Here is a 12726-nt window from a genome sequence, read left to right as displayed (position 1 = left end):
CTTTAATGACTCTTCGGAAACATAAACAGACGTACATATGCATATAATTGACATTCTGACATAAATATTATTTTAGAAATATTTGGAACCCAAGAAATGTAAAATTAGTCCTAAACACAACCCTTACCCCTAAACCTAACCCCTAACCCAACCCTTACCCTAATCCCTTACCCCAACCCAACTTTACCCTAACCCAACCCTAACCCAGCCTTTACCCTAAACCTAACCCAACCCTTACCCTAACCCCTAAACCTCACCGTACTTCAACCTCAGTAGTAGCAATTGTAAATCCTTTGAGAATTTTGCAGAACAACATGTAGTTACACAATAAGTACATTTGTATTGTGTGTATTTTAATGTTACTACATAATTAAAGACACCTAATATAAAGTGGGACCCAGAAAGTAATTACTTTGTAATCAGATTACAGACTTTCAGTGTTTGTATTGTTTTGCTCAAAGCTGACTTTTGTCACACACAAATCATATATGATGAGTTTGTTCCTCTAATGTGATTTGTGTAAATAAGCAGCTGTTCTCTTCTTAATTGTAGCTGAGTTTTGGAGCATTCTTGGGTGTTGTTGGACTGAATCTGGTGGAGAATCGCCGACCGATGGTGAGTAACAACACAAAACCAATGAGTGTTATGGGATATTTCAGTAAACTGTGCGTCTCTTCTCTCTATTGAGCGACATAATGGCTCTTGTCAATACAATTACATAAGAGTATTTCAGGTGCTGTATATTTTTGTCCCTGTGTGATTTATTTACTCATGAAATGTTTAGCATCACACTGTGTTTTACCTGGGAACACAAGGAAACACTATCTGCTGATCGATGAACATCAATCGATGATTAGTCATGTGCTCAGTAATGCTGAAACTGATTGGCTGACAGCTCAGATGAAGCTTTGGCATAAATAAGATTAGCATTGAAGATTGGATGATGGAAATGTCCCAGTAGGTGACCGCTGGGCTCCAGTTGCTGTGTCCCGTCTTCAATCAAAGTTCTGATCAACTCTCAAAACTAAAATTCAACAAACCGTCAACAAAAACTCTGTTCAACTGAAGACAAGATGCTTTGCACTGAATTTATTGAGGTCACATTTCACCCCAAAATCAAAAGAAAAATCAAATCTTCATCTGAGGCATTTTTCTTTAAGAAGGTGAATAAATCAAATGCTACCCTGGCCCCCAATGGCATATTTTTAACATTAATACAAAATACTAGTGATAGACTGATATATTGGGAAGGAAAATTAATGGGCTGATATTTAGCCATTTTGCAATTTGGCTAAATCATTATCATTCACATCCATCTCAGTGGCATATTTTTAACATTAATAATATAAAATTCTAATGATAGACTGGTGTATATCGGCCAGGAAGATTAATCGGCTGATATTTAGCCATTTTGCGATTCTGGATTATTTATCATCCTGGCCGATATATCGGTCTATCACTAGTATTTTGTAAACCTGGGGTTATTTAGCCATTAGCATTCACATCCATCTCAACGGCATATTTTTAACATTACTAATATAAAATTCAGGTGATAGACTGATATATCAGCCAGGAAGATTAATCGCCCGATATTTGGGCATTTTGCAATTATCGGCAGACGATTTTCAGTTCATAAACACTTCACCCTGTTCCTCACACAATGCTATCTTATGACATATAAACACTCACTATAGTGCATGACTAATTTTAACGTTTGCATTACATAAACAACTACATTTACAAGCTTTGTTGTTTTTCATCTCACATTTGATTTTTATGACACTTTCGGTTAGGTTTAGGGTAGGAATCTCGATACAGCATTAACCTTAAAAACCTCATCTGTTTGGGAGAACATTTAATTCACTTTTAGCGCCACACAGTGGACATTTCACCTCAGCACTGCCGCGATACGTGTAATGAACCACGTGATGTCATTTTGCACAAATGTTGCCACAGTCACGTAATTTTCATTAGATTGGATTTACTCTCATTTGGGTTGAGGTCTGGACCCTGATCACAAACCTTTGACTATGTAAAATGCTCTTTCACCTCAATACAACTCCGACACGCTTTCTTTCATACCAACTGGCACTGCTGTTATGATGATGGGAAGTTGTGGTGCTGTAACCATGGCAACCTGTTGTGGGTGTGTTAAGACGCCTGTGTGTGATTTAGGGTTGTGTTGTGTCCTGGGCACACGTCCCAGTACAGCCTTCAAAATTTAATGAACGTGCTGCTGGCACACACACACAGGTGCGACAGTCATAACTTAACACACACACACTTACATAATGCATACGCATAATACACAAACACTCATTCACAAAATTAACTTATAAAGTCACACAATATTTGACAGGACAGTTCTGTACACACACATATCTGACGCAAAAAAACACAACTTCTACACACAGTGAAGTGAGACGAGCCACTCGGGTGAACACATTAATGCGCATCAGCCCGTATCACACTGTACTCAGTCTTCAGTGATGCACAGGAAATGAAACCTAAAGCTGCAGTGACCTCTGACCCCTTCATACATCACAGGAAGTGACCAGAACACTGTTGCCAAAGAGTTTAGAGGTCTAATGCTGCAGAATTATGATTGTTGTATAATGGAACTGAAAGATAATGAGATTTCACAAAATATAGTATCATGAGCTTCATCCTTTAACCTTCTGAGACCGAGCGTGACTGCTGTGTGCATTTTCCATTCCGCTTTTTGATTTGTAACTAGTAGCATCTAATAAACATGCAAATAGTTTTCCTAAAAATGTATGTCCACATATGTGGACAGCGGGACTAAGTTGTGAATAATATTTTGAATAATACTAAGCTATAAAAAGTCAGATTTTTAAAATCAAATTGTTTGTTTCCAGGAGTGTTGGTTATTCATGTTTTTGAGACGTTACAGACATTACATCAGAAATTATCATAATTATATAAATAATAAATAATGTAATGTCCAGAATCATCCAATCACTGTCAACCATGTTAAAATAAAATGATACATTATAAATTCTGAATCTATGTACTGATTATCATTGTCACATTGCTCAAATTTTCAGATTAACATTTTTATTGGTTGATTCTCAAATATAACACAGAACAAAGCAAAATATACATGCACAGAGTCAGTACCCCTTAAACCCCATTATAGAGAAGCCTGTAAATGGCGTCTGCCCGTTTACCGCGTGTCTCCACTTGTACGATAACTTAGGGACAAAGCTGAGCTTTAACACGAAGTTATCTACTAACCAAAAGTGTGTGCGAGAATGTTTGTGAGGGGTCGCGTGTGTGTGTGTGTGTGTGTGTGTGTGTGTGTGTGTGGTTAGTACGAGAGAGAGAGAGAGTGAGAGTAAAGTGACGGCACCAAAGCCGGTTTTGCGATCATGGAAGAGAAAGCAGCTGTTAGTTTATCACTCAGAGACACGGTGGACGGCTCGTAAACCGTCCCGCGGTCTTTGATTCTTTAATGGATAAACTCAGTGTGCCGGTCTCACCCACGATGGCGGAAATACACAACAGTCCAATGTGGTTGGACTACAACACAGCAGATCTCATTCGTGATAACAGTACATTACAGTAATACCTTGAGTATTATTAGCAGCAATGAGCAGACTCGGCAGTCCGTAAACTGTACAAGCAATAACCTTGATACACAAGAATAACACACTATAATATTCTATCTCTGCCCAGACTTAAACCTCTTACTTGAATCGCATGAGGATGCAGAATGTGTGTTCATCCGTCCTTTAACTCAGACTCGGTTCCTTGAGGCTCGGGTGATGACGGGAGGCCGTTTCCTCGCTCTGTCGGCGGGCGGTACGGCTGTTGATTCTCGGCGGGCTGGCGGAGAAATCAGAAACGTCGATTTGATTGAAGATGGGAGAGAAATCTTTTCTCTTCACTTCTGCAGGCAGACGGATGAAGATGCGGATTGCTCGGCAGACTCCTTCAGATCCGTTAGAGTGTTCAGTGGAACACAGAGTAATCTCAACTCGTCCAGCGAGATGGAGATTGTATGGCCACAGTTTCAAGTCGGATGTTACTTCCTTGTGCCATGAGGCTGCACCTGAGAGCAGCGATGAGCTGCATCTACACACGGTGAGCAAAGTTGCTGGAAGCAAATCCCGGAAGGAGTTATTTCTACTTCCGATGATGTCATAGTTGAGGGGCGTTCTTTTGTGTGCCTCATCCAATAGGAGTTGAGAGTTTGATCCTTTAGTGAGCAAGGCTTCATGGGATTTGTAGTCTGTTTTGGACTTCCTTTGTTTGATTTGGCGTGGTTTTTATCAATAAGATTTATGATGGAGTTTGTGGGCCTCAGTTAGGTTTTACGACTGTGTTAGGCCTGCCTATCAGGAATTATTTGTCTGCCAATCATTACGCTAGTTTGGACCCAGCTTTTTGTATATTTCTCCTCTACTTTAATAACCGCCCCATCGCTCAATATACATAGTCTGGGGCAGAATGAAAAATGAGTATCTAAAACCTCAGAGCATGGGCTATGTCTCCTTCCTCCAAACTGACATCGCCAGCAGATCGTGTGTCTTTTAGAGTCCAGTAGAAACTATGCAAAATTTTAAACTGAATAAGGCGTACCCTTGCCACTCCCCATCCTCCAATACCAAGTTCAAATCTCTTTCCCATAACCTCTTAAGAGATTTTAAGGCCCCATCACCAAGACTCTGAATCAGTGAGGAATAATACACTGATACTTCATGCCCCATTCCAAAGGCTGTGAGCACCATACAGAGGGTGTCAGCAGCTTTAGGGGGCTGTGTACTACCCCCAAAAATAGTACAATGTAGATGGCGCAACTGTAAATACCTGAAAAATTGAGACCTAGAAATCCCAAATTGCTGTTATATTTTCAAATGATCTCAAAGCTCCATTTTCATAAAGGTCACCAAGTGTAACAACACCCTTCTTGATCCACTCTTTCCAGCAAAAGGGTGACTTTATACATAATTTGGGGTTCAGCCATATACTTGAGGAAACATTTAGGTAAATATCAAAATTGAACAAACGGGACATTGAAAGTGTGAAATAATGGCATGCATTTTTACTTCTCCAGGCAATTTGATAGACTTTGCAAAGGTGAGATTGGGGCAAGGACTGCTTGTTCAGTGTAGTACCAGGGAAGGGCTCTCTCAGGTGGACGAGACCAATGGGCCAGGTGTCTGAGACTAAAGGCATAGTCTTTGGGGACTGGTCTATGTAACTTACTGAAATGCAAGTCGTTTACCATTCCAAATAAAGGAATTAGATATTATATCAAATTGTTTAAAATAAGAGAGAGGAACTCCTAGAGGGAGAGACTGCAGTAGATAATTGAATTTTGGGATACAATTAATTTTTATAACATTGATCTTCCCAGCCATAGACAAATGTAGTGAAGTCCACCTATCCACATCACATGAGAACATTTTTATTGATGGGTCCAAATTATGCTGGACATAAAATGCCTAAATACCTAATGCCTTGATTGGGCCATTGAAAGGCACCAGGTTGGAAAGCCGTGGCAGGGCAATATGCAGTCAGAGCAAGAGCTTCCAATTTAGACAAATTCACCCAGTGTCCTGAAAATTTGGAGAAAGAATTAATAATTTTATGGAGGCTAGGCATAGATCTACTAGGGTCATAGACAAATAATAATATATCAGCTGCGTAAAGTAGAAGTTTATGCACCACACCTCCTGCAACAACACCAGGAAAATCATCCTCTTTTCTTAGGACAGCCTTACCGGGTTCCTCTACCAAGAGAAAAATAATCTGAAATTAATCTGTTAGTTTGAACTGCCACTGACGGATGTTTATAGAGTAACTTAATCCACCCAAAAATCTTAAAAAGATAGTCCCATTCCACCCTATCAAACGCCTTCTCGGCGTCGATTGAGATCGCAGCGGTCGGGGTCTGATCATTTGCTACTGACCACATAATATTTATAAAACGTCTAATATTATCAGAAGAACTACGACCATGAATAACCCCCACTTGATCTATATGTATAAGAGATGTAATTACTCTGCTTAATCGATTAGCCAGTATTTTAGACAATATTTTTACATCTAACTGGATCAGGGAAATTGGACGATAGCTTTTACATTTATTTGGGTCTTTATCTTTTTTAAGAATGAGACTGATCAGGGCTTGTGTCACGGTTGGTTGTAGTTCACCTTTCTTTAATAACTCTGTGTAAACATCTAACATAACTGGAGCCAGTTCTGTGACATAAGATCTAAAATATTCTGTGGCAAAACCATCTGGCCCCGGTGCCTTACCTGTTGGCAAGACTTTAATTACCTCGAAACACTTCTCCAAAATAATATCTGAGTCAAGAGAGCTTTTTTGATCACTCGTCAATTTAGGAAGTTCTACTGGCTCTATGAAGTTGCTAATATCCTTATCAGTAGACGAAGACGTGGAGCTATAAAGATCGAAATAGAATTCTTTAAAGGCTTTATAAATATGTGGCAGAAGTAAATATATTGCCTCCAGAAAACTTCACTGAAAGAATGGTGGGAAAAAAACTGTGTTTTATGTATCTGGCAAGAGGTTTCCCTTCTTTGTCCCCAGACTCAAAGTATATCTGTCTTGCCCTGAATAACCCAAAACTCAACCCTCTTTGACAGAATAGTACTGAACCTATACTTTAGTGGGGTCAACTCTCTAAGACCATTGGATGACATTTGGCACTTCAACTTTGTTTCAGCGCTTTTAATACTCTTTTCCAATTCTATGAATTCCTGTGCTTTGATCTTTTTAATGAATGAGGCATATTTCATGATCCGCCCTCTAAGACCTGTCTTAAGCGCCTCCCATGCCACGCCCACAGAGGACACTGAGGACCAGTTGGTTTCTACATCTTGTAGAAGGGATGTATTAAAGCACCATCCATATGATTTTCTTTTCTCTATATGCAGCAGCATCTCTAAACACACCAAAGCATGATCTGAAACTAAATGTTCCAAATTCAGCAGTCAGTTGCAGATGGAATAAGTGACTTAGATATAAAAAAATATATATTCTAGAGTAAATCTTATGAACTGATGGAAAAAAAAGGTGTAGTCCCTCCCAGATGGATCCAGAAGTCTCCAAATGTCTGTAAGACCAAGATTTAACACATCCTCTGTAGTGACAACATTGCTCTTAAGGGTCTACACACCTTTGCATCACTATAATCAAGGACTGGATCCAGTAAAAGATTGAAATCTCCACCCAAAACCATATCATGAAGGATCCCAGCTGCTTGTAACTTTCCCTCAAGATCTTAAAGTTCTATCCTCTGCGTTGGGTACAAAAATATTAGCCAAAATAAGGTTTTCAGCTTAGCCGGATAAAGCAGTGTGAAACCCACCTTCTGTTGGTGAAGCCGTTTTTTACACTCTTTGAATCCGTAGCGCTTCACTTGAGTCGATCTAGCAAAGTCCGGAAAAACCAAGATGTTGTGGTCCTCCCAGCACAACTTGCCTTTATTCCTCGCCGCTCGTAGAACAAAGTCATGTGCCTATTGTAGGCGCTTTCGGCGGTGGACAGGGGTCAGCATGGGCACTCTGACTGCTGACAGCTACGCAGCCCCATACGCAGCAAGCTGTGATGCATTGTGTGTCCTGACCCCTGTCTGTCATGGCCAGCATTACGTTTTTCAGCAATTCGTGCTACAGTACCTCTTCTGTGGGATCAGACCAGACGAGCTAGCCTTCACTCCCCACACACATCAGTGAGCCTTGGGTGCCCATGACCCTGTCGCTGGTTCACCGGTAGTCCTTCCTTGGACCACTTTTGGTAAGTACTAAACACTGCATACTGGGGACACCCCACAAGACCTGCCGTTTTGGAGATGCTCTGACCCAGTCATCTAGCCATCACAGTTTGGCCCTTGTCAAGTTGCTCAGATTCTTACGCTTGCCTATTTTTCCTGCTTCCAACACATGAAATTCAAGAACTGTTATATGTACATATACATGTGTGTGTGTGTGTGTGTGTGTTAAATATGACTAGGACATTTCCTCGACAGGTTTTGTGAGAATCTTCTGATCAGTGTGGTCTGATATGCAGTGACGCTTGTGAGCTGGTTCATTTGAATGAATCTGTCCAAAAGTGAGTTATCTGTTTGAATCAGTCTAATGATTCATTGAATCAGTCGGGGCGGATACTAAAGTGGCATGACTCACTCACTGAACCTCAAATCATTACTTTTGTAACTCTAAATGAACTGACTAGTTGTTCATATGGCAATGTGGAGTTATTAAAGAGACACATTCACAAAAGAAATAGATACATTTTGTGTAGCATTTTTTAGTACATAAGTAGGACTAGTATTGTTGTAATAAATGCTACATATTGAATCAGAATGCTCTCAAAAGAATATATTCACAAAATGATTCACAAATCACCTAATTCACATTCACAAAATAAAATGTATATTGTCATAAAGCTTGATTCACAAAATATGATTTACAAATACACAATTCATGAATGATTCATAAATACACAGATGTGTTCACACATTTTTGAATGTTTTTATTTATGAATTGTTGAATCTGCAAAATCCTCAGACATTTGTGGATATTTTTAAGACTTTTCTGCCAGTTTTTGATCCATAGATGTTTTTCATATGTTTGTCCTCCTTAGCCAGTCAGATTAGATGTTTTCTACCCAGCCAATCTCTGTTACACAAGTAGCATCATGTTGCATCTTTTCTGCACAATGTGCCAAAATGCATTAATTATAGAGGAACAATGCATAAATGCAATACTCTCATTGCATTGCTTTTTTCATTGTAATTTAAGTAACATCCACAACATAGTTTCATCAAAATAAATGCATGATTTTATTAAAACCACAAACATTAAAAATTGTTTGTGTGGCATTTTTGTAATACGTTACTGTGATTAAAAAAACGAATGAATAAAAAAACAATCACCCAAGTTTTAATTTATTTGCATTATTATTTGCAATATAGTGAATTACTGGGAGCCTGAGAGGTGCTTCCTCATCATCAATAAAATCAGAAGCAAAGTCGTTAAATTTCTTACGAGTCCCTCCAGCTGAGTCAGACCAGCGCAGACGCTTTCATGTGCGTCGTAATCAGCGTTATCTCTGGATTTATATATCTGCCGTCCTTCTCTTCACCTTGTATCTCGAGTGCTGTTCTGTCCAAGTGTGATCATTTCACCTCAGACACTTTTGCCCTCAACGTTGATTAAATAAATGATCAGTCTACTACAGTCGTGCATTGTTTATAAACCAATGTGTAACATTTAATGCACTTGAGTTATCACTGAACTCAAAGATGATATGAAACCATTTGATGCAACAGGACTGTAATGCTCATTATTTACTTACCGGTAGTATTGTGACTATGAGTAAGTCTGTGTGTGTGTGCTGACATGAACATCCTTTTTTTTTAACTGAGACGTTTACATGTATGATTTTACAGCGATTAAGTCGTCAGTGAGGTTGATGGTTTTCTTTAATCATGGTCATAAAAGTATTAAGAAAAAACTGATTAGCACACATAGATTTTTGCCCATTTATCGTACGCTCATTTAACATTTAATCACATGAATTACTGATATCTATAATAACATTTTTGATATCAGTAATTAGGTTTTGTGCTAGTAAAAATGCAAATTCTACATATCAAAAATGGCATCATTACTCGCAGAAATAAACATTCTTGATTTAAAGAATGTAATTCAACTAGTAAAAACATAATTACTGATATCTGTAACTGAATTTTTACTAGTGATCTTTCACTCCTGTTCAAAACACAATTACTGATTTATAATTTCTTACTAGTTGAAATTTCAATTTCACATATCAGCTGTTCTAGTAAAAATGTATATTTTTTTTATTTCAATATTTACAATGTTACGAGTGAAAATGTCCATTGCTGATATCAACAACTGAATTACAGCTTGTGCAAATGCTCATTTGTGATCTCTGTAAATATATTTCAACAAGGTAGATTTGGTATTTTTATATATCTGGAATGTGATTTTAACTAGTAAGAAAGTATTTCAAGATATCTTTAATTATGCTTCAATTTATTTATTTATTTTTATTTATTTATTTATTTTTTGGGATTTTTCCCCTTTTTCTCCCAATGTGGAATGCCCAATTCCCAATGCGCTCTAAGTCCTCATGGTCGCATAGTGATTTGCCTCAATCCGGGTGGCGGAGGACGAATCTCAGTTGCCTCCGCATCTGAGACCGTCAACCCGTGCATCTTATCACATGGCTTGTTGAGCGCGTTGCCACGGAGACATAGCGCGTGTGGAGGCTTCACGCCATCCACCGCGGCAACCACGCTCAATTCACCATGCGCCCCACCGAGAACAAACCACATTATAGTGACCACGAGGAGGTTACCCCATGTGACTCTACCCTCTCTAGCAACCGGGCCAATTTGGTTGCTTAGGAGACCTGGCTGGAGTCACTCAGCACGCCCTGGGATTCAAACTAGCGAACTAGCGAACTCCAGGGGTGGTAGCCAGCATATTTTACCACTGAGCTACCCAGGCCCCTATGCTTCAATTTATTGAGATCTGAAATCTGTTTCCAGATATCTGTTTTGAAATACATTTACAGATTTATTTAAGAAGTTAGCGTTTTTACTACTTGTTATTACATTGTTGACATTTGCACTTGTAACAGTGTAATTATTGTTATAAAAAAATTATAGTTTTTACTGGTAAAAGTACATAGCTGATATGTGAAATTAGAACTTCAATCAGTAAGAATGTAATTGTGTTTTAAACAGGATTGAATAAAAAGATAATGTATATAATGTATATACTGTATCTACACCGATCAGCCACAACATTAAAAGCACCTGTCTAATATTGTTTAGGTCCCCCTTGTGCCGCCAAAACTGTGCCAACCTGCATCTCAGAATAGCATTCAGTCTAAATCACTGAGATCACATTTTTCCCCATTCTGATGGTTGATGTGAACATTAACTGCAGCTCCTGACACATATCTGCATGATTTTATGCACTGCTGCCACACGATTGGCTGATTAGATAATCACATGGATGATTGTTGGTGCCAGATGGGCTGGTTTGAGTATTTCTGGGATTTTCACACACAACAGTTTCTAGAATTTACTCAGAATGGTGCCAAAAACAAAAAACATCCAGTGAGTGTCAGTTCTGTGGATGGAAACACTTGTTGATGAGAGAGGTCAACAGAGAATGACCAGACTGGTTTGAACTGATGAAGTCTACAGTAACTCAGATAACCACTCTGTACAATTGTGCTGAGAAGAATATCATCTCTGAATGCTGTTCTGAGATGTGGGTTGGCGCTGTTTTGGCGGCACGAGGGGGACCTACACAATATTAGACAGGTGCGTTTAATGTTGTGGCTGATTGATGTATACACACACACACACACACACATATATATATAGTTGTGCTCAAAAGTTTGCATACCCTTGGATAATTGGTATATATGTACCATTTTTAAAGAAAACATGAGTGAGCAGGCAAAACACATTTCTGTTATTTCTTATGGGATTCATATTCAACTGTAGGTTATAACAGAATGGCACAATCATAAAACAAAACATGGCAACAAAAAAAAAAATGAAATGACCCCTGTTCAAAAGTCTGCATACTCTTAGTTCTTAATACTGTGTATTGCCCCCTTTAGCATCAATGACAGCGTGCAGTCTTTTGTAATAGTTGTCTATGAGGCCCCAAATTCTTGCAGGTGGTATAGCTGCCCATTCGTCTTGGCAAAATGTCTCCAGGTCATGCAAAGTCTTTGGTCGTCTTGCATGAACCGCACGTTTGAGATATTAAGGTCAGGAGACTGTGATGGCCACTCCAGAACCTTCACCTTTTTCTGCTGTAACCACTGGAGGGTCAACTTGGCCTTGTGCTTAGGGTCATTGTCGTGCTGGAAAGTCCAAGAGCGTCCCATGCGCAGCTTTCGTGCAGAAAAATGCAAATTGTCTGCCAGTATTTTCTGATAACATGCTGCATTCATCTTGCCATCAATTTTCACAAGATTCCCCGTGTCTTTAGAGCTCACACACCCCCAAAACATCAGTGAGCCACCACCATGCTTCACAGTGGGGATGGTATTCTTTTCACTATAGGCCTTGTTGACCCCTCTCCAAACATAGCGCTTATGGTTGTGACCATAAAGCTCTATTTTGGTCTCGTCACTCCAAATTACAGTGTGCCAGAAGCTGTGAGGCGTGTCAAGGTGTTGTCGGGCATATTGTAACCGGGCTTTTTTGTGGCATTGGCGCAGTAAAGGCTTCTTTCTGGCAACTCGACCATGCAGCTCATTTTTGTTCAAGTATCGTCGTATTGTGCTCCTTGAAACAACCACACCGTCTTTTTCCAGAGCAGCCTGTATTTCTCCTGAGGTTACCTGTGGGTTTTTCTTTGTATCCTGAACAATTCTTCTGGCAGTTGTGGCTGAAATCTTTCTTGGTCTACCTGACCTTGGCTTGGTATCAAGAGATCCCTGAATTTTCCACTTCTTAATAAGTGATTGAACAGTACTGACTGGCATTTTCAAAGCTTCGGATATCTTTTTATATCCTTTTCCATCTTTATAAAGTTCCATTACCTTGTTACGCAGGTCTTTTGACAGTTCTTTTCTGCTCCCCATGGCTCAGTATCTAGCCTGCTCAGTGCATCCACGTGAGAGCTAACAAACTCATTGACTATTTATACACAGACACTAATTGCAAT

General features: G+C 39.3%; 1 protein-coding gene across 1 annotated transcript in view; it reads left to right on the top strand.

The window, feature by feature from the left end:
• LOC127443462 (transmembrane protein 255B) overlaps nucleotides 1-12726 on the top strand; it is a 30116-nt gene that overhangs the window by 3927 nt on the left and 13463 nt on the right. The window contains exon 3 of the mRNA XM_051702101.1: nucleotides 553-615. Coding sequence (XP_051558061.1) covers nucleotides 553-615 — 63 coding nt within the window. The remainder of the gene's footprint in view (nucleotides 1-552; nucleotides 616-12726) is intronic.

The sequence above is a fragment of the Myxocyprinus asiaticus genome, chromosome 7 (genome assembly GCF_019703515.2).
Source record: "Myxocyprinus asiaticus isolate MX2 ecotype Aquarium Trade chromosome 7, UBuf_Myxa_2, whole genome shotgun sequence".
NCBI lineage: Eukaryota > Metazoa > Chordata > Actinopteri > Cypriniformes > Catostomidae > Myxocyprinus > Myxocyprinus asiaticus.
The sequence above is the reverse complement of the archived record's forward strand: the minus strand, read 5'-3'. Positions and strand labels throughout refer to the sequence as shown.